Genomic DNA, 22,947 nt, shown 5'->3' on the forward strand with positions numbered 1-22,947 from the left:
ATAAAATGTGGATACATTCTGAGAATCTTCAGGCATGTTTAAGCTATTTTCAGAGGATATCAACTAAAAACCATACTTTAAAGACCCGTATTTATTTATTTGCTAATGTTGGATTCCCACTGTATGATTATTTTTATGCTAACTTCTCAGGTATACAATGATTTAATGGAACAGATGGATGGTTACACCAATGGCACAGCAATGTATTCAAATGTTAAAAATACAGCTATACCGCTGCTATGTGACTGCTTTACAACCACTGTATTTCTTACGGACAGAACAAACAAATACAACAAGCAGATGCTACTTCTCCTAGTGTGTAACATGGGGAAAAAACCAATAATGCCGTCTGCCAGTGTAAGATGTAAGAAAATATATTTATTTTTTTCATGACAATACTATGATAAAATTGTTAAATACATGCATGTTTTAAAAACAGACATAAGTAACATCTTTAGAATTAACAGCCAAGCATACTAGTTTTACATTTACGGTGTCTTAGTAATAGATTGCTTACAGTCTATGTTTTTGCTATAATCATGTTTTCCAAAAGATACAGAAACTAAATTCTGAAATTATACAATGATATAAAGTGTCCAAATTTCTCATTCTAACACAACTCAATATCCAAATTTTCACAAGGCAGGAAGCATTTCAGTTGTCATCTCTGTAAGTAGAGTTGTTTTATTCCATATTACTCTCAGAATTCTGTGAAATCAGACTGAATCACACACACGTAGTTCACCTAGTTTACTTCCTGAATATGTGTATTTAAATGTTTCCTTATATGATTAAACATGATTTTAGGTACAGCACATCACAACTGATCATTCACCTTAAAAAAAAGTCTGTAGTGGTAATATTTCAATAAATGAAAATGGAACAGTTGGGATCTGCAGTTTCTCCCTAACTTCTTTCAGCTACATTTACAAACACTTGACCAAACAAAAATTAGTAAACAGTTACTAGTATTTATAAAAAACTTAAAATATTTAACATATAATACTCACTTAAAAAAAAAACATTCATTCTACAAACAACCTTACAAAAGACAAAACTTCTGTTCACAGTATGTGTATTTTGTAAACAGTAATTCACTATAATGCAATTTTGAAAGTAAAAAAAGGTAATTTCCTAGTGTTATAAGGACCTTGACTTATGGCCAGCTAATGAAAGAGAAGAATACCTAACATTCTTACTAGGGAAGTTAAGTATTTTAAAATGATTTATTTTACCTTTAAACATACCTGCAAGGTGGTACTATCTCAAATCTAGGATTTCCATTTATTTACCCAGGCCAAACTTTTACAAGCAATTCTGAATTGAAATGTATTTAAGAAAAAGCCATGCTCTTTTTTGAGAAAATAACAGGATAAAACAAATGCCAGGCAGGGCATCAATCACATAATATCTACACCTCCACAACAATGAAAGGTCTCTTTTTCATGTTGTCTCCCACTATTCACAATGTTATTTGTATTTTTCCTAAATGTTATGCTGGAAGGAGAAAATTAAATAGAAGGAAGCTTATGAAATATTAGAAAAAATGGGGAAAAGTATTTGGAACTGAACTGGGAGAAGAATGTTTTAAAAAATTGTATGAAAACGATTATTCAGTGTTCTTTTCTACGAAATGCAAAAATACTAATGTTAAAGCTAACAGTTAACTTTTCCACGTTATAAATGAAAATTGTATTACCACCTAGTGATATTTTGATCTTTTACAATAATACACCACTGGAATGTTTAGGAAAATAGAATTATTTTTTAAAGTAGAATAATTCTAAAAGGAAGTACACTTTAAATATATAAGGAAATTCAACAACTTAAGTGAGCCATTCAATCAGGTGTGCAAAGTATTTTAGTCTTAAGTGCAACACATAGGATCTATGTTATTATTATTTTTTTAAGTTCTGATTGGCTACTGTAAAGGCAATCTTAGAAGACTCATGTAAATATAATATAAATCAATTTTCTTATCAATTAGACATTTTCCCCACTCACATCTCTTAGTTTTTGGGGCATTCAGTCCCAGCAACCAAAAAAAAGTAAGTTATTAATATTTTGTTTCTAGTTAATGTTCAATCAATTTTTCTTCTGTGAGAGCTTTTGAATTTATTGTTTCTGTGGTTCTTTAGCTAGGCACTTACACATAAAAACATTCAGAGGGTTTTCTCCTTAACACACTACTTTTAATTTTCATTAAAATGTTGCACAGTTAGAATTTGTCTTGCATAGGTAAATTCTGTTTATAACATGGACTCTGATAATCCAAAATATTAACATTCCTAATATAGGGAAAAATAAGCACCATTCATGGTTAAAAACAATAGAATCCTGTTATAACCCAATATCATAAGTATAAGGATTTGGATATATTCTAGACCAAATCACACTCCCTGAAACTTTACAGGTACAATGAAGCCTGACCTATCAGCCAACTAACTGAATGTTATTCTTAATCCTTTACATTGGCACTAAAAATAATTCATCTGTAATAAATGACCATGCAATAATTAACAGCACTAACTGAAAAAGAATAAAAATCTAACCACCATAGCAAAGTAAGAGGTTTAAGTATTATTAATAGCCCTGGTACATAATCCATAAAGATATAAATGAACCAAATTCAAGCCAAGTAATTCCCAATGATATTCTAAGGCTAAGTCTAAAAGATGAATGTTCTGTAACTTTGGCCATAAATAATTTTATTCTATGAATTTTCTTCTAGATATAAATAAGATGGGCATGACAGCATGAAACTTTATTTCAGCAGGAAATAAAGACTTAAATGTTTCAAGAAACAGTTTATCAAGACAATGAGTTCTAATCCGTTAACCCCATACACGGACACAGGGTTGGGCAGAGCACATGCTGGTTGGTACAAACGTGCCCCAGGTGCACACCCATCAAATAAGAAGAAATTATGAACACTTAAAATTATGGAGAAATAAGATATCTAGTGATGTACAGGCATAAATCCTTCCCCAGTTTTCACTCAAACAGTGGAGTCACTTCCAAAGTAGACTTGAATCTTTGAGCCAATAGTCTCAGATATACACAAGCTAGATTTTGAAGGGTCTCACCCTTCAGGAAAATTATGTTGTATCTGTGACACTCTGGATAGGACTCACTCAAGAAAATCAGTTATTGAGCCTTCACGAATGTGCCTAGTCTTTGTAGCTAATAATCCCACATTTTACTCTGAGATGCCCAATTTTACACTTTCAAAATTTAAAAAAAGGCATTTTGTAAAATGCACACAAACTTTAACATAGTTAAAATAGAAAATAGCAAAAATATAACCTTAGATTAAGCAAACGAAAAGTTTTATCAGATTCTATACCTGAGCAGTAGAAAATTTTGAGATAAGGTTTTACAAATATTGACATGTTAAGGAGTATTTTACTTTCAAAATACCATAAAATTGATTTTAAATTCCCTTTGGAAGAAAACATTCCCTAGTCTCCTTCACTAAATTACAAATAATTACCCAAATACAAAAAGGATTTGTAATGTTCGTTAAATATGGATGACATGAAGACGATTAAGAAACGACAGGACTTATTTCCAACAAGAATACAATATGCATGAAGTTTTGAAAATGTGACTTTTTACCACAGTTTCTGAGAGTGCAATAGTACTAACTGTTCTAAATGTAATCTTTCAGATCCATGAGCCGTGAAAGTAATGCTGGTTGGAAAATGAGGTTGATACTTCCTCCCTTAAACTTCTCAATGAATGGCTGCTTCTGTTTCTAAGCTGCAGGAACAAAGCACCTCTATCACATAAGCACATAAACACACAACTCAGCCATCCAGATACTCAGGGCCACAATCTGAAGTCCAGGGCTGTACAAATTCAACAAATCAATGACCTAGATTGCATACGTGTGCTAATCTACACAAGATATGATTCACAAGTTTCCTCTAATGTTAAAAGTCTGGCTAAGTCTTTAATAATTTAATATTAAATATTATTTTTTTAAATGGTCACTCATAAAAGAAATGTAGTCATAATAAGCCCCATAATGATCTCCATTCCTCACAAGGGAAGCTTGATTTGAAACTGGCTTGTAAGTGAATTGACTTGTAAGAGAGATAAAAATGTGTTTTACATGAATTATTACTATCCACAGACATGATGGAATATAATGCTAGTTTGACATTTAGATTTTTCTAACCAATGACTGGGCTTTCACTGAGGAAAAGAGATATTTTCCAATTATTTTTCCAGTCAGTAAAGGCTGGAGGGTACACATCTAGTCTCTGCTTCTAACTAGTCCTTAACTGTCACTTCCAAGGGAGAAGTCACGAATCTAACCGGACAGAGCACAACCACTACAAGACCACCTTGTAAACACAGGCATGCAACCTTCATTGACAAAGAGCATACACTTACCAGTGTCTCAGACAACTGGACATGTGACCAAGAATGTCCCCTCCCTCCCAGTTTCCTCCTCTCTTCCCGTGTTGCTGTTCTCCTTACACACACAGGTGGGGCGGGGATAGAGGTACTATCCTGGGATCTGCACAAGGGTCTAGCTGTCTTCAATTTGATGGGGAAAAAGAAGGAAAACCTCTTTGGCCTCAGACAGAAACCACATTCTTCTAAGCATACAGTAACTTATAAGGAGCTTACCCAGACTTACAGTGTTACTCTGCTTCTCATAAAGCTAGTGATCCTCGTGTATGAAACTCCAGAAGTGGGGGAAAGGTGAGTGATATTCTGCACTTTTTTTCATACATAAAATGCAGTGAAGTCTTGGGTAGAACGAAAGGACTTAAGAGCCCCAGTGATATTCACCATTAGCCAAACAAATGAGTCATTATATAGGTTAGAAAAGGCCCTGGATCCAGATGGTCACAGTTGAAATGCATATATATTGAGGACAGAAATCAAACAATCTCTTCTGGCCTTTTCTCATTATCTCAGGTTAGTGTCATTCAGAGCAATAAACTTTTACTGTAGCCAACACTTATCCCTGTCCTAGAGAGATAAAGTATGGGACTGATACATTTCAACAGGGAACGAGGCAGGAGTTGAGGGCATGCCGCCCATGGTAACAGCAAGCTTTGGCAGGGAGAGAAGGCAGCCCCAGGTCTGAGTGTCTGGGGTGGAAGCTAAGGGAAGGAACCAAAGAGGATACAAAGAAAGACAAGAAAACACTATTTAGGGATGGCTCTGATTGGATATAGTTTTCACTGCTGAATATTTCTATGAGCTATTATATAGTTTTAATATACTATCTATGTACATAATGAATTATATTTCATTCCAAATTTCCACAGACCATAAAGCTCAAAAATTTAGCTGAATCCTAGCAGTTAAAATCAGGATTCATACACAGAGAACCTAAATAGATTTGTCCCTTGTCACTCTGTGGCTTTTTTCCACAACACAGTTTTTAAAAAAGATAGAATATGAGCTTCAAAAAAATTAATTGATCCATTACTTGCAAATACATTACAGAACCTCAGATAATAATTAAAAAACAGGCATATCTTATTCAGACACTTAAAATTTTCAAGAACTTTTGCCTTAACTACGAAAGACAAAATATACACGCAACCCAAGGGCAGGGAAAATACAAGGTACACTTTTTAGTTCTTCCTTCTGCTTTTCCAAGAACCACAATCACTCCAGACATCACTTACGAGAAACAAGGGTGGGCAGCGGATGCTGTGCTAAAGGCCCCCAACTCTGCACAGCTCACCAAGCAACTGCTTTACCTGCAATACAGGAATGCCCATGGCATTCATATCAGCTTATGACAGTTACTAAGAAATAGCCCTTGGGTAACTGTTCCTGTAAGAAGCATTCTCTCTTTCACTTTATATTTAAAAATTTGAGGACTGGATCAGAAAATCTGGCATGATAAAAAGACTCACGAGTGGGAGGAACATCCACTGGGAGGTGTCAAAGATCAACTCTGCCTGGGCAGCCAGGCTCAATGGCATGGTCTTCTCAGGAGGAACGCAACCCAATCAGAACTATATGGACAGTTAATGCCACTAGATATTGCTTAGTAGTCATCTCACACAGAAAGTCACTGGAATTATAGGCTTATGAATAATATTGAATTTGCTCATATAAAGCTGACACTGTATCACAAAATAAAATGATTTAAAAACAACTTGGGTCTATAGCCTTAGAAATGTAAATTTTAAATATTAGGGCAACCAACTAAAACAATGGAAGCAAGCATAAAAGCTAAAAAATAGTGAAAAGGCTTCAAAAACCTATCACAGCAAGAAAACATGATTATGATTTGGGCTGGTCAGTGTCACACTTGTTTTCAAAGTTTGTACCCCTGAGACAACTGTTTGATAACCACTATACAGTAGGCACAGAAATCAGCATACTTTACCAAACAAAACATGAAATCACTGTTGCTACCTTAAAAATTATATTAATTTTTGTGAATGCTGTGGATAGAGGAGGATAATCTTAAAAGTTTTTAAATCTGTGCTTGGTTTTCATCTAGAAAGGAGTAAATGTCAGGCAAATAAACATCATCTGTTACTTGGACATTTTTCTCCCTGGCCTGCAAATCCACTTGCAATTCCACCAAGTATACATGTGAGAAAACCACGAACAACAGAACAGAAACAGCTGCGGCAGGACTTGTTCTACCTGTATGTACGAGTCGGTATTAGCCTTGAAATGCTTCTTGAAGGTAGAGCACATGAGAATTCTTTGGCTTGATCACAAAGAGCTCCAAATCTTGAGTTTTGTGGATTGAGGATTCTGAGTCACTATACTTTGGCTTTTAGACTACATTAACAGCACATGAACACTTGTAGTGTAACTTAACATGTAGAGAAGTTCACCTCCTAACAGTACTTCACAGGATCCCTCCAAGAATACCCAGTGCTGACATAGCAACACTAGCAAGAAGAGCTTATTGAGATGGCCGAATGAAGTGACATGGTGACACTGTTAATCGTTTGGTTTGTTCTGAAAAAAGTTTGTAAAGGACCACCCTCCTCCATTAGATTTAGGAGAGTCTTCATCTTTAGGAGGAATCAAAAATTGTCGGGAATTAATGGAGCACGGACTTCCAAATGAGACAATCTCACTGTTGCTGTCTATGGATCTAGGAGAGTCTGGAGACACTAAATTCCACGTATTTACATTGGCCTGAGGTCTATAACCCACAGTTTTATCTAAGTCCTCTTCCGCAGCTATATCTTCCACAGTAGAATTAATGGGAAGGTGCATCTGTGGCTTATAGCCTGCCCCTCCTACAGGGTCTTTTTCTTGTTCTTCTTCTGGTTTTGCTTGAGGCTGATACATTGACTGAACATCAATGTAAATGACCTGTGCAGCCCCTCCAGCTTCATCTGCGGCTGGGTTTGGTATTTCTTCCTCAATGATGGGTGGACAGTAGGACACAACCACATGGTTTTCAGGCTCTGCATCAGAGCGATCTTCAGGACGCTCAGCTACTGGGGATATTATTTCTGTATCTTCTATTTTAGGAAATGCTGATCGAGTTTCCAAAACCTCAACATTATTTGGGGTACAAGGATTCATTTCCAATGTTTTAAGAGCACTGCTTCCCTAGAAATAAAATTTAAAACAGTGATTAAAATTGCACTAAATGCTATTGCAATGCTCCTCCTATTAAAAGGGGCACTATTTCTTTTTCCCCAAATCTGCTTGTTAACAGGTGTCTCTACTCCTCTGTATTTCACACTACAGCAACTACAGCACAGCCACTTTTTCCCTCCATATCAGTATTTTCCTTGTTATTAATATTTGTGGGAGAAAAAAAGAGCATGGTATAATTTAAAACTAATAATTTTAGAAACTGAGATGTTTTAAGGCATACTATTTTGCCAATACTTTTTACTTAGAATGACATTTGTATGTTAAAGACTTTTCACAAAAGATTTAAAAAAGCAGCCACATGTCAAAGATAAATATAAGAAAATAAAAGATTACCTCACAGACACTCTTTTGAAACTGTAATGCTTTACAGTTTTCTGGATTTGGAATATCAGGGTAGAAGGTTTCTTTAATCCTTTAAATAAAGAATTATTAAATTTAATAATTTTAAGATTATTAGATAACAAGTTAATAAATCATTAGGCTTATTTGAAGTACTTATGAATCCTTTAATGAACATCTGAGATAAACATGGAAGATCTTTAGTGTGATCATTTACTAGCGCTGTCTATATAATAAAGGTTTCAATTTGAAAACCACTAACAGTAATTCTCTATTTCTAGAACTACAATACCCATGAATCTCATGAAAATGGAAATCAAATAATTAAAATAGTGGTTGTGCCATCTAGTCCAAAGGATCTGGACTATGCAAGAACAGCTGTGATCCCATGGCACTGTTAACTGAGGTGGTTGAAAAACAATGAGTCATAAAGGTGACAGCCATGTCATGAGTACACTGCAGGCTGTGCTAAGAAAAAGGCTAATTATCTTGACTAAAAACTAACTGCAACCAGAAATGAGATTTGCTCAGTGTCCTATCATATTTTTATACTGACAGCTACTAAAAGAACTGGATTACTTGAAATCCTACAGAAAAAAATAACTTCATTAATGCGAGTTTAAAATGCTCTAACTTCTAAACATCCTTCTTTTTTTTTTTTTTTTTTTTTTTAACAGTTGTTTTTAAAATGTGACTTTTAGTAATGAGAATATGGTTACCAAAATAGGCTATTCTATAGTTCTACAACTATTAGTATTTTGATTTATAAATCAGGATTGCTAAATATGTTCTCTTGTCATAAATGATGGCATTTTTAAGGCCGGTGAGGACCAGTCTAAGCATGAATGCAGCCACTGGCTCCACACCCAGCCAGGACAGCTCCGGCCAGACCGTCCTCCAAGTCTATGAAGACCATGGCTCATTCCGTACACAACAATATCCCCCCTCACATGGAAGAGGTCACTCGTATTTGTTGAATAAATGAGCAAATGATCAAAATGACCAGATTTTTTAAATAGGTCACTGGGGCAAGTGAGATATTAATTGTTAAATTACATTTAATCTTGCAGATAGCTACTGCTACATTTATGCCTATAAATATTTTTTATAATAGTAACTGCTATGACTTTAAATTATCAGGAAAAACAGTAGAAAAAAATTTGTACAATGATTCAATTAATTTTAAGACCTTTAAATAATATGTCATGTTCTTGCTTAATATTAAATTCAACATTTATTTATTCTAATGAAAACAAATTTTTTACTAACCTATTACAACAAAAAAGATACATTATTTAATACATAAACTAATCTTACAAATCTTATAAATAATCATGCCCTTAAAAAGCAAACAGCAAGACAAAATGCAGAACCATTACCATTCTCGTTTCCGATAGCAAAGGATACTTGTCACCACTCCAACAATGACAGCTACTGCCACTGGGATGAGAATGGCAATAATTAATCCCACAGCTGAAACGAGAGTATTGCAAATATTAAAATCACCATTTTTAGTGTGAAGTATAGAACAGATTTATGTTAGAAGATATTTAGGTTGGTAGATTATTTAGGAAAATAATTAACTGTTGCAGGGACACTGAAAAACTATTAAAATCTAACCTTTGGGTATTGTGATAATTTTTATACAAATACTTAAACTGTTTCAAGCAGGATCTCTCAATCTTGGTACTTTTGACATGTTAGGCCAGACAGATCTTCACTGGAGGGTCGGGGGAGACAGTCCTGTGCACTACAGGAAGTTCAGCGGTGTCTGTGGCCTCTCACTGCTAGATATCATTAGTATCCCCCAGTTATGACAACCAAAAATGATACCAGACAGTGCCAACTATCTCTTAGGTGACAAAATCACCCTAAGTTGAGAGCCAGTGCTTTAGAGAGCCAAATCCTCATGGCTCTTTATTTAAGAGCAGTGTGTGAACTCCAACTCAGGGGTAGAGGATAAGCCCATGAGCCAATTAAAATTCTTTGCTGCAGAAAGACAGTCAAGGCCATCGTTCTTCTCTCAAATTTATGAGTGTTGTGCTTTACAAAATATTTTTAAGAATATCTCCTTCACTTTTCCCTAGATATGTTAGAAATCACAGAATAGCTGGAGCAAAAAATTTTTAAATGTTGACCACTGGATAAATTCAATATGACTTTAGACCTCTAGACTTCAGACATATCCTAAATTCATCAATTTCTTAGGTACTCAGTTGGAAATAACTTCAAATAACAGACAAGAATAAACATGAAGTAATCTTACAGCTTTTAAACACTTCCCTCTACCACTCAAAAAATGCAAAAAAATCTGAATATTTTTTAGAAAGGGTGGGGAGGGGTTCCTACATAAACAAAAAAATCACTAGAAACACTATGCATGCAGGATGGAAAGCATTTCCACAGCAACCTGAAACTTACAATTTTCCTTTGTCACCACGTACATACTCTTCTCTGGGCCCATTCCCCCATCTGTATAGGCTCGCAAGACCAGGTGGTAACTTGTTTTACCTTGAAGATCTGCAATTCTCAGTGTCTTCTGGGATATGTCAGTAATATTCTTAACCTTTATGTCAGAACGACCTATTTTTAAAATGAAGTATATTAGCACTAATCTCTAACCTATTTAAAATGCGTGGTTACCCACACCTGTCGTACCAACTGCCCTTCTAAGTGGGTCTAGCTTCAGCCAGCCAAGGACTCTGGAGCCGCCACAACCTTGTTCAAGCTCTACCCATCATCAGTCAGTAGTTGTGTGATATCGGCCTATTATTTAAATCACTCTGAACTGGGGTTTTTCTACTAATGAAATAGAATATGCTGACTTACCTCACAGAGCTGTGTAAAGTTTTCACACACATTCTCTAGCATAATGCCTGGCATATAGCAGGCAATCAATAAAAGTCACTTCCCTTTCTGCTACTAAGAGCATGAAAACCACCACAACCAAAACTCACTTAGGCTGAGCCTTCCTATGAGTGAGAGTGAAAGATGGGATAAAGCAAATGTGCAAATCAATAGAGATGACTCCAAACCACTTAGAAAAAGGATCAGTGTGATGGGAACTCTCAAATGAGATTAGTGAGAAATCCTTTGAATCATAACTTCAAAAGGAAGTGTGAGGAATCATTTGAACTACTATTTTAAAAAATTAACCAGAATAATGCAGAACAACAGGTTAAAAAATTAAATAGTACTAAACGGTTAATAACAAAAAGTGACAGTTCCCTACCAGCTCCTCCCCCAACCCTACAACCACTGTAAAACCCATGTAATCTGTTTCTTTGCGTATTTACCTCCATGTTCCAAAATAGTAAACTGAGAGAAATGTGACTTTTAACTATTAGACCTTATCTACACATATTTTATAAAGGCAGATAAAGATAGAGCCCTTCTACACTACCACCACCCTTTTCCCCACAATATCATTCATATAGAAACATCAGAACATTTGATGAATTCAGTTTGGATTATTAAGATCATATAAATATGAGTTACTACTAAGACAAATGGCTTGCTGTGATCATGTTTCCTTTCTTGTTTTCCCATTGTTACAATTGCTTCTCCCCTCATTTGCTGGATTTTCTATATACCAATCACTAAGTCTTCCCACATCCTCCAATGTATAGTCAGTAAGATTTCCCACGTGATCAAACACAACAAAATCCCAGCTCTACATCTCTGCCCTTGCCTCCACCCCTCCCCTGCCTCCTGAACTAGACTAGACCCCCTCTGGGCTGCGGCCCTCCTGCAGCTCCCTATCTTCTCTCCCCTGCGGCTTCCTGGGTCGGCCTTACTTCATTTCCTCATTGGGATGTACTCTTCTAGTAGGTTCTTGAGAAAAGCAACAGGCGGGAAGTAAATATTTGCAGCCCTGCATGTACAGAATGTCTGCATTTTACTCTCACATTGGTTGACAGACTGCTGGAGCATAGAATTTTAGGTTGAAAATCATTTTAATTCAGTATTTTGAAGAGACTGCTGTGGTCCCTTCTAGTATCTGGCATGCTGCTGGGCTGTCTGCTGCCATTATTATTCCTGATTCCTTGCACATGACCTGCTTGTCTCTGATCATTTCTTTATACCTTAGCTGCTTGAAAAATTCATAATGACAAACCTTGGCATAGATCTTTTTTCTATTTATTTTGCTGTGTATTTAATGAATTATTTGACTCTATATACAGTAGTCCTCCATTTTCCTCAGAGAATAATTGTAACAAAATACTATAATAAAAATTATGTAAATATGGTCTCTCTCTTTCTTAAAAATATCTTATTATATTGAACTCATCTATTTTCAGTCTATGTTTCACCAGGGGTAACTTAATGGCAGAAAGCAAGACCATGGAATGTGAAACCTCAGAGAAGGGGATGTGCTTGTAGTCAGGCCCTTCAGTTCTAAGGGACTGTCTTCAATCGACCCCTCCATTCAGCCCAGATTTATCCTAACCACCTGTCTCCAATGCTGGTTTGGCAGGTACTAGAGAAGTTCCTTCTCAACAGTGCCTGACTGCCCACACAGATTTCACAGTCCTCCACTCATTTAAGTCATTTGCCCCATTTCCACTCCCAAATTTCTGAATCTTCTTTTTTGGTGTTGTTTTGCCTTTTCTGTTCTCTTTCTCCTTGTGGCTATTTTAGAGTTTGGGTTTTTTTTTCCCTTCTTTATGCTACCTTTAGTGACCAATCCACCATATCTCATTGGAAATCTGAATGCTAGAATTATAGCTGTTTCAAGTATAAAATTTCCAAGCACGTGAGGCAAGTCACACTAGACTGTGGATGTTTGTGGGATTCGATATTTAGAATGCCCCTCATCCACCAGCAACTCACTTGAGGACAGAAGGGGAGGCACACACTTCCTGCAGCTGCTCTGCAGAGTGACTGAGACAATGCCCAGCCAGCACCACCATGCCTTGGTGGTGTTCTCTACTTGTCAGACAGGCATTAAATAATTAAAATGATTTCTTTCTGAGGAGAGGTCATCCAGGGAAATGAAACTTTTCAAACTGAAAAGATGATATGCTTGTGTTTCGCAGCTATGAATAAGAAACATCTGACTCTCAGCAGAAATAATATTAAAGGAAAAGCCAGAAATCTGTACAAATAATTTTGTATTTGTAAATCTGAGAATTCTCTATAGTCTTTGGATGTACACTTGCCAATTTCCAAGGATTGTCTGTACTTTTAAACACATTCCCAATCAAGTCAATTAAGTTCTCCAGCTTATGGACATGGCTAAGTAAGATGCTAATAGGCCAATAGCTTTTTATTAAATTACAACTGAGGATCTGACGTTGCTATTTGGATTCCTGAGTTTTTCTTCTTCATTGTTGTTAAGTACAAGATTTTCTTATGGAAGTCAACTTCATGAAATGCCTTGTCATGGATTATGTAAGTCTCCAATAAATGATGGTTTCTGTCCTATGAGGCTTATAATCAAAGGCTTCAGAATAATTGTTTAAAATGATTTCTGAAAGATTATACATGTCATTTATTGCATATGAAAATCTTAAAACTCTCATATTCATAGAATGACCACCTTTTCATTTCTCTTTCAGATAGTTTTGAAAACCAGTACTAAACTACTGAGCAGGACTTTCTTTCCTTTTCTGTTGTGGTTAATGAGGAACTTGTAAGACACACTATCATGCTATCGATTTACTTACCTGATTCTAAAACCCTCATCTTAGATGTGTCTCTTTCTCCTTTTCCAAAATAAAATAAATATCCTCTTAAAAAGCCTCTAAGTTCTTCCACAGGAATGTCTTCCCATTTTACTAATATCGAATCAGCAGAAGTATCCTCAACAGTAAAATTTGGTGCAACAATGGGAGCTGTAAAAGGAAAAAGTCAATTGCTACTGGGGAGTGTATGAATATAGAGTAATACAGTAATGTTCCATGAGCTTTCTAGCCTCAAAAATAATTCAACTTGGAATTAAAACTTTATTTAATCATAAATTTTCAAAGAGACATGATCACAAACGCTTTTTTTTGTGACACTTACGTACTAATAACCACACACGAAAAAAATATTTTTCGGAACAAAGGTAAAATTTACAATATCACTTTTAGACAAAACACATATCTAGCAAAGTAATCTATGCAAAATCTTTCGGTGACTACTCACATAGACATCATTTGTATTTCCCATCTTCATTGATAGTCCTGAAGAAGTTAATAGTTTTTTTAAACTTGTAAAAGTACTAATTAAATATTTTTGACATCCAAGTTAAGATGTAATTTTCTTGAGAACAACAGTAAAATAGTGAAATATAAACATTCAGCAAATGAATTCAGAGTAAGTAGGCCCAGCGCAGTGGCTGATGCCTGTAATCCCAGCACTTTAGGAGGCCAAGGTGGGAGGATCGTTTGAACCCAGGAGTTCGAGACCAGCCTGGGCAACATAGTGAAACCTCAACTCTACAAAAAAAAAAAAAAATTAGCTGAGCATGGCGGCATGCACCTGCAGTCCCAGCTACCGAGGAAGCTGAGGTGGGAGGATCACCTGAACCCAGGAGGTTGAGGCTGAAGTGAGCCATGACCTTGCCATTAGACTCCAGCCTGGGTGACATCAGAATAAGTCTCTCTCTCTCTCTCTCTCAAAAAAAAGTAGTAATCAAATACTTTTTATCAAATTATTTTACCTTCCTTAAACTAAACATCTAATTAGACATCTAGAATTAAACATCTAATTCTACTTTTAGAATTCAATCATATATCATTGTTGCCAATTTATAATTCTTCATGCTATCTCGGACTGTTAAAAGTAAACACCCATTTAACTTACCCAATTCTTCTATATATCCAATCATGGTCCGTAATAATTGATATCCTTGATTTCTGCATCCATACAGGAAAAAGCTATATCTTACACCTGGTCGAAACTGATCTATAGGATGAACACATTGGCAAACGTTCATAAATATATTACTATGAATATCTATTTTAGTAATATCAAATTTATGACACTCTAAAATTTCCAAGGCTAATTTTAAAGATATTTTCTTATTAAAAAATACATACGTATTTTAAAAATTAGTAATTATTCAGAATAAAAATTGACTAAACAAAAATTAAATTTACTTCTATTTTTAAAAAAGTTTAGTTTCATAAGATGGGATCACCTTGGAGAGAATGACGATGATTAAGGCTTAGAGTCTGTTCTTTTTTCCAGGAAGAAATCATCATTGCTTGATTTTAAGGAACAAAATGTAAGCCTGAATCAACTTCCTGGGTCAGTTCACTACACCATTCATTCCAGATTCACATCATGCCTCTATAAATCCCTTCCCTACATAGTGTTATTTCTGGGTTGGAAAAAAACAAACAAACCCACTGCTCTCTCTTCTTGTTCCAAGAAGCAGAATTAAAAGGTGCACTCTACCTTGAAGTTTCAGTGTTAAAGGAACTGGGTTTTAGAGTTTGTTCCTCTTTATAACATTACCAGTAAGTGTCCCTGGGTGAGTTAACTCCATAAGATATAGAGGTACCAGGCCAGGCATGGTGGCTCATGCCTGTAATCCCAGCACTTTGGGAGGCCGAGGCGGGCGGATCACAAGGTTAGGAGTTCAAGACCAGCCTGACCAACGTGGAGAAATCCCGTCTCTATTTAAAAAAAATTAAAAAAAAAGATATAGAGGTACTTTGAATTAACTCCACAGGACACAGAAGTACTTTGAAGTGCCTTAACTTAAATTCAAAAGGCTCCTTTTAAATGCCTCCTGAGCACAATGCAAGTTTGTGTGATGTGAGCAACACTGACATGCACAAAACAAAATGTCAAGCCATGAAGACACTTGCAGAGTGCTGGGGAAAATAGATGAACAAGGGTAACCATAACAGTGTGTTATATTAGAGGTATGTATCAGATGCCATGGAATCTTAAGTGAGGGGCCAAAATGAGTCTAAAAAGATCAGAAACAGCTACCATAAAAGACATGTGAATAAGGCCTTGAAAGGCAATTAGGTGCTCATCAGTGGCAGTCAAGAAAGAAGATAATGCTGTAGAACAGGGAGGGCGAATTGGCAGTATATGGCATTGCATTTAATTTGCAGAATACAATTATTCTGGTGTGGTTAAAGCATTAGTTCTTCAATTGAGTGCCCATAGAATACCAGTGGTCTGCAGGCTCCAATATGAGACGTAGTCAACACCTAAAATCATAAACCCAAGAAGCACTGGATCAACTTGTCTAAAATTTTAACTTTTCTTCTTGCAATGATTTTCCTTAAATGTCTGCCATGTGCTGGCACGTCCTAAGTACGTATTCAAGTAACTCAAGCTCAGCCAACTGTGTTTAGTTTTGTTAACATTTTTCTTTAGGGAAAGGTATGCTTGAGGTCTTGATTTTACACTGCATGTACATCCATAAATCTGTGCCTCTTTTTAAGTTAAAATCATTTATTAAAAAAATGTTATAGGGCTCTGTCACTTAAAAAAAAAAAAAAAAAAACCTGAGAAGGTTACAGCATTAGGAATGTGCTAACGTCCAAAAAGAGAGCAGACAGCTTAATGAGTAGACAACGGGATGAGAGAGGAATAAAAGGTGTGCCTACTATGTGCCACTTGCTGTTCCAGAAGCTAGCAGTAAATAAAAGACAATATTCCCAGCCTCTTCAAGTTCTGAATAACTCTGAATTTGAACCTGGGTTCTACCGCATACTAATTGGGAAAGTCACCTAACTTCTCTGAGTTTTTTTATCAAGCTTTTTGTCTTTGTTCAATTGTGTTGGCACAGGAAGTTCTCCCACAATCACTGCGGGGCAGCTTCTTCATATGTTGCAGGTCTCAGCTAAAACTTACATGGTTAAATACTCCATTTAAATCCACTCCAGCCTAGACCAGTCCATCCTGATTATCCTGAAAGCCCAGGTGAGAAAGGACAGACTGGAACCGTGTAAGGCTCATTCAGCTCCGTGGGAGGGGATGCAAGGGAAGGTGTAGGAAAGAGAAGGGCGGCATGTGGTTGGGCCCTTGATAAGGGAAGTGCGCTGTAAGAAAGGATGAAGGGAACAACTCAGGAAGATCATTACCACTTCAGCCAATTCTATATGTGGAGGAATTTGGCTGTATTCCAAATAGAACTGAGAAATAATCTGAATTCATACGTGATAATCCAATGAATGGGACCCATCCTCATCATTTGACAGAGAAACAGTAAACAAGTAGAAAGTGTTCCCTGAGAGAGGGGTAAAGAGCAGGTTACTTGCTCTTCTGCACTTCCCTAACATGTGAGGGTGGCAGGAGACAGGAATGATCAAGAAGCATCACTACTGACAGGCCACAGGGTCCAGAAGTCCCATGGGGACAGGCAGGATACACTCCCATCCTGCCAGAAAAAAATGATGATACTGGAGAGAGGCTCTAATTCCTAAGGTCAAGGCTGGATTAGCCTATAGGTTATTAAATACTCCTCTGTGGATAAACTTCTCAGGCTGCATCTCATCAAGGGCCACTCACCTACAACTCACAGGCTTCTGAGCACCAGGTACATGGAATGCAAGGCCTCCCACCCACACTGTGCTGAGTCCTGCTGATGCCCCCTTCCCCTGCATCAGGCAAAGGGGAAAGGGGTTCATGGCCGTTGTGCTCAGTCTCTCCCTAACCTCAGTAACCTGGGCCCTGGGCAAACAAAGGCAAAGGCCCTTGCGTGAGACCAGGCTGCTTACAGTTCTGTAGTCTTTCAGTTCTGTAGTCTTTTTTCCTGAGCATTTATTTTTCCATGTTGCTAAATTTTTAATGTAATTTTTAATGTTACTTAACATTCCATTTTATAGGTGTACCATCATTCCTTTATTTGCTATTTGGGTTTTTAATTTTTCACAGTTATCAATAATACTGTTGTGAACATTCTTAGATTAAATCTGTGTTGTTCTCTGATTATTCTTTTTTTTAAATTGTACTTTAAGTTCTGGGGTACATGTGCAGAACATGCAGGTTATATAGGTATATGCATGCCATGGTGGTTGGCTGCATCCATTACTCCGTCATCTACATTAGGTATTTCTCTTAATGCTATTCCTCCCCTAGCCCCCCAAACCCATAACAGGCCCCAGTGTGTGATGTTCCCCTCCCTGTGTCCATGTGTTCTCACTTTTCAACTCCCACTTATGAGTGAGAACACGCGGTGTTTAGTTTTCTGTTCTTGTGTCAGTTTGCTGAGAATGATGGTTTCCAGCTTCATCCACGTCCCTGCAAAGGACATGAACTCATCCCTTTTTATGGCTGCATAGTATTCCATGGTGTATATGTGCCACATTTTCTTTATCCAGTCTATCACTGATGGGCATTTGGGTTGGCTCCAAGTATTTGCTATTGAGAACAGTGACACAGTGAACATACGTGTGCATGTGTCTTTATAAGAGAATCATTTCTAATTCTTTGGGTATATACCCAGTAATGGTATTGCTAGGTCAAATGGTGTTTCTAGTTCTAGATCCTTGTGTTCTCTGATTATTTTGAAGAATAAATTTCTAGATTAGTAATTATTGGATCAGAGGGCTTGGATCCTTTCACGTGCTACCACAACTACCCTCTAGGAAAATCAAATCTATTCACACTCACCCAGCAGTAAAGAGAATCACTTCACTGCACCCAGTCCCACATGTTGCCTTTTAAAAATGTTTGGAAAGAACTTAATTGAGAGATACTAATTCATCTTACCAGATTCTATTACAGTTTCAGTGCTGTTTGAGGGAACTTTTCTCCAGTCCATAAGGCAGGGTTCCGACCGAGACGAGTTACACCACTTAATGACGTAGTCACAAGTCATGTTGGGGTCGTAATGCCAGGTGAGGAGAATCCCCTTTCCCATCCCAACAACTTGCTCTACTTTGAGATCATCTTCAATAAGAAAGGAGGATATTTTACTGGCATTAGAAACAATATAAGGCAAACCTCATAGAAATGGACATGAGTTACAAAACTCACTTCACTGTGAAGAAATTATAAAATAGAGCTCAACTAGATAAACCTTTAGCAAAGATTAGAAGTGTTGCTGTTATTTTTATTGTAATAACTGTAGCACTTACCTGTACACACAGATTAACACAGCAGCTAAAATAAAGTGATTTTTACAAAGTACCTAGGATCAGGTAGTGACATACCGGGGCTAGGACATCAAGATCAAGACCCAGGAAGGATGCAGCTAAGTACATTGGCTGGGACAGGGCGGGAGGTGGGAGACTGGGAAGGGGCCAGTGGACAAGCTGAAGCCCTCCTCTTATCACCCACCATGAATGCGCACTCTCCGAAAACAGGCGGGGCCCAACACAGTGTGCAGAGTAAGCACACAATAAACGTGTGGAAATAGTGGATGAACTAACCCCCTCTCTTTCAAGGAAGACTGCAGCCCCAGAGCTGGGCTGAAGGGGATGTCTGGCTGACCAGGAGCAGGGTGGGAGCAAGGGAGAAAGTTGTGGAGTCATGGAGAGGCTACGAGGTGAAATGGCTGGTGTGGGCACTGAGAAGGAGAAACCTACACAGAGTCCTAGGAGACATCAAGGGGCAAGGGGCAAAGACTGAAGGCAGAAGGCAGGAGTGGAGGCCCTGGCGAAGTTTCGTTTCCCTGTCTTGCCAGACCTTGGCCTGGGTGAGAAGTGGAACCCCCAGGCTGGGGGTGAGGAATTGGGGTGGGAGATAGGGCAGTGTGGTCAAAAGGAAGAAGGAAATTTCCCACTGTAACAAAAGGAAAGAAGTAGTATTTATAACTGACATATATATTTAAGCGTTCAGTAAAAACAAACATAGAAAGGTTTTTGATTATTTCTAAGAATAAATGTTTAGACAAGTAACTGTCTCAGGAGCCAGAGCTCAGGAGCCTGCAAACTGCAGGTGAGCAGCTCCTGACGAGACGCAGCCAGAGAAGTCCAGCCACAGCAGAGTACTTAATCATCTACAGGCTACAGAAAGGGCTCAGTAACACTAACACAGACGTTTCCCACTGTAACCAGAGAAAAGAAGTAGTAGCTATAACTGATTTATATTTAAGGGTTCAGTAAAAACAAACATAGAAATGTTTTTTGAATGAAATGTGCATTCATAAAGCAACTACTACTAAACGCAAGACAACAATTTGGCTTGGAATACAGAACACTTTGGGCATAACAGCTATTTTATTCAACGTGATTAAAAAAGCCACAGCATAAACCTGAGCTGAGGCTGCAGCGCCTCCCTCCACTCGGGAAATCCTTAAGGAATGAGGATTTGTTCTGGGGCTTCAGAAAGTATCTCAAAGCTGATAACAGAATTGCCAGTTCTGTAAATTACCATTTTCTAAGGGATACACAAAAAAGGTAGGATTATGTTTCTTAAAAGATAACATAGCTATTACCTATCATTGTGAGAGCAATGAAATATATAATTTAAATCAGTGTGTCATCTTCTTATGGATGGTTACATCTCTCTTTCATTTTTTATTTTGTTATTTTTGCCAGGCCAAAATGAAGAAGCCATTATTCTATGCCCCACCTCCCAGCATCTGCCACACCCCCCAGGCATCTCCAGCAGCACTGCTGCCTGGGCTCTGTATCTCTGAAATGCACTTTGTTTTCCCCCTTCCTTCCTCCTAATTCTCCTATGACTGAGTCAAAGAGAACAAAGAACAGTCAAGTAACAAGCAATAATAAACTCCTCAAACTGGAGTTGGAAAGCTACTTAAGAGAACCCTAACTGGACCAATTTTTCTTGCTCTAGGAGCAGTGGTTATAGAAAGGTGCTCCTATACTGGGGCAAGACAGCAAAGCAGGGTAGGCAGAAAATGACTGCAGCATGGAGGTCAGTGGAAGAGGAGGTGGAAGTGGTCATTTAAAACTCATGACTCGCAAAGTTGTCAAGGTAGAAGCTGGGGAGGAATGCATTAATCACTGGACATCTGTAAAATTTAAAGAAAGGCACTACATCCCATCTCTACTAAAAAAAAAAAATACAAAAATTAACTGAGTGTGGTGGTGCATGCCTATAATCCCAGCTACTCGGAAGGCTGAGGCAGGAGAATCACTTGAACGTGGGAGGCAGAGGTTGCAGTGAGCTGAGATCGTGCCACTGCACTCCAGCCTGGGCAACAAGAGTGAAACTTCGTTTCAAAAAAAAAAAAAAATTACACCATTGTGTGTTTCTCAATCCTATGTTGAAGATCTAATTTATGCCTTAGGAAGACTTTTAAATCAATAAAAAATTCCTATTAATAAGGAAATTCTTACCAAAAAAGCTGCCAATTAAAATGAGCCCTTTTTCTCCTGCCCAACAATTTGCAAAACAGCCTAGCTAACCTAAAATAAATATTTCTTCCTAAAAGTCCCTACAACCACTGTAACTCTCCAATATTATATGCTATAGTAACTGAGTACAGTTACTATAATGTTTGTATCCATCAGTGCACATGCTTCAACTCAATACTAATGACTGCTCTCTCAATGAACTGTAGACATCAATCTGCTCATTCTGCCTTCTATGTCAGCAGCAACAAGGTATACCAGAAGGCTGGCCATTACAAAAGAGCAAGTAACATCAAACATTTTTCACTTTAGTTTCCTGTTCTTATATACTAAAGCATCTCAAGCACTTACCATTTGGAATTTCCATACTTGCTATTTTGGAAGGTGGTGATGAGCCCACAGAATTTTTAGCCACCACGCTGATGATGTAATCATTCTTATCAAGTCGTATCTCTGCTTTGTGTTGAGGATCAGGGATTTCAGAAAGGGACTGTGTTTCCTCATCTGATGAACATGATACATTGTAGGAAAGTATTTTTCCATTAGCTTCATTAATGGGTAACGGCTATGAAAAACAGACAAACTGTTATATACCTTCAAAAGCTGACTGTGACTAGGAAAGGTAATTGGGTCTAAACTGGATGCTACATTAACAATAGCAAGGTTGGCCAGGCATTGTGGCTCACGCCTATAATTCCAGCACTTTGGGAGGCCGAAGCAGATGGATCACTTGAGGTCAGGCGTTCGAGACCAACCTGGCCAACATGGTGAAACCCGGTCTCTCCCAAAAATACTAAAATTAGCCAGGTGTGGTGGCAAGTGCCTGCAATCCCAGCTACGTGGGAGGCTGAGACAGGACAATCGCTTGAACCCAGGAGGTGGGGGTTGCAGTAAGCCAAGATCATGCCGCTGTACTCCAGCCTGGGCGACACAACGAGACACCATCTCAAAAACAAAAAAACAACCAGTTACAAGGTAACAGCAGAAAAGATGAAGCTATCAACAGTGTGAAACACAGATTTAAAATCTACTGGGAGCTGGGTAAATCAGTAAAGAAATACTGAAGAAAAACTGTACTTACTATAAGCAGTAAGAGTACACAAAAATTTAAAAATTAAGTGAATACAAAACAATATTTATCTTCACATTTTTCAGAAGCAAAAGTTTTAAAACTATCCAGAAGCACTGCTCTACTTCATAACAAACATTTTTAAAAAACTATAGCATCATGGGTTTTTTTCCTAAACATTTGTTTTCTCATTTTAAAGTATTACATGCCCACTACAGAATACTGGAAAATATATAGAAGCTGAAACAAGTAAAAATCTCCCATATTCACACCTCTTAAGTATTCTTCCATTTTGATATTTCTTTCAAGTTGTTTTACTAGGTATAGATTTTTAATTAACATTGTTTTAATCATATTACACCATTTTACTTTTTATTTTTCCATAATATATACTTGTCCATAATACAGCTACATACATTTTCATGGTTTTGTATTTCATGCAGCATTTTTACCAGTGTACTTGAATATTCCTTAAATAAATGAAATTTAAGTTGTTCCTAATTTTTCACAATACTAAAACAAGTATTTTGGTAAACCTTTTTGTGCCACTTTTTTTTCTTTTTCATAGAATTTTAAAATATGAATTTCTAAAAGTGAACTTACCGGATAAAAATAAATGAACATTCAAACCTCTTCATTTATACTGAACTGCTTTTCACAACAACTGCCTTAATTTATAGAGCAATGTATGGGGCTCTCTGG

The 22,947-nt window shown here is 37.2% G+C and overlaps 1 protein-coding gene across 1 annotated transcript in view; it reads right to left on the minus strand.

Moving 5' to 3' along the window:
- Nucleotides 1-358: 358 nt before the first annotated feature.
- LIFR (LIF receptor subunit alpha) overlaps nt 359-22,947 on the minus strand; it is an 81,567-nt gene continuing 58,978 nt past the window's right edge. Inside the window, exons 13-20 of the mRNA XM_017505881.2 lie at nt 21,528-21,741; nt 18,625-18,804; nt 14,749-14,850; nt 13,626-13,793; nt 10,378-10,539; nt 9,336-9,429; nt 7,951-8,029; nt 359-7,566 (exon numbers count right to left, since the gene is read on the minus strand). Of these exons, the coding sequence (XP_017361370.1) occupies nt 6,943-7,566; nt 7,951-8,029; nt 9,336-9,429; nt 10,378-10,539; nt 13,626-13,793; nt 14,749-14,850; nt 18,625-18,804; nt 21,528-21,741 (1,623 nt within the window). The 3' untranslated portion in view covers nt 359-6,942. The remainder of the gene's footprint in view (nt 7,567-7,950; nt 8,030-9,335; nt 9,430-10,377; nt 10,540-13,625; nt 13,794-14,748; nt 14,851-18,624; nt 18,805-21,527; nt 21,742-22,947) is intronic.

The sequence above is a fragment of the Cebus imitator genome, unplaced genomic scaffold (genome assembly GCF_001604975.1).
Source record: "Cebus imitator isolate Cc_AM_T3 unplaced genomic scaffold, Cebus_imitator-1.0 Scaffold344, whole genome shotgun sequence".
In the NCBI taxonomy this organism is placed as follows: domain Eukaryota; kingdom Metazoa; phylum Chordata; class Mammalia; order Primates; family Cebidae; genus Cebus; species Cebus imitator.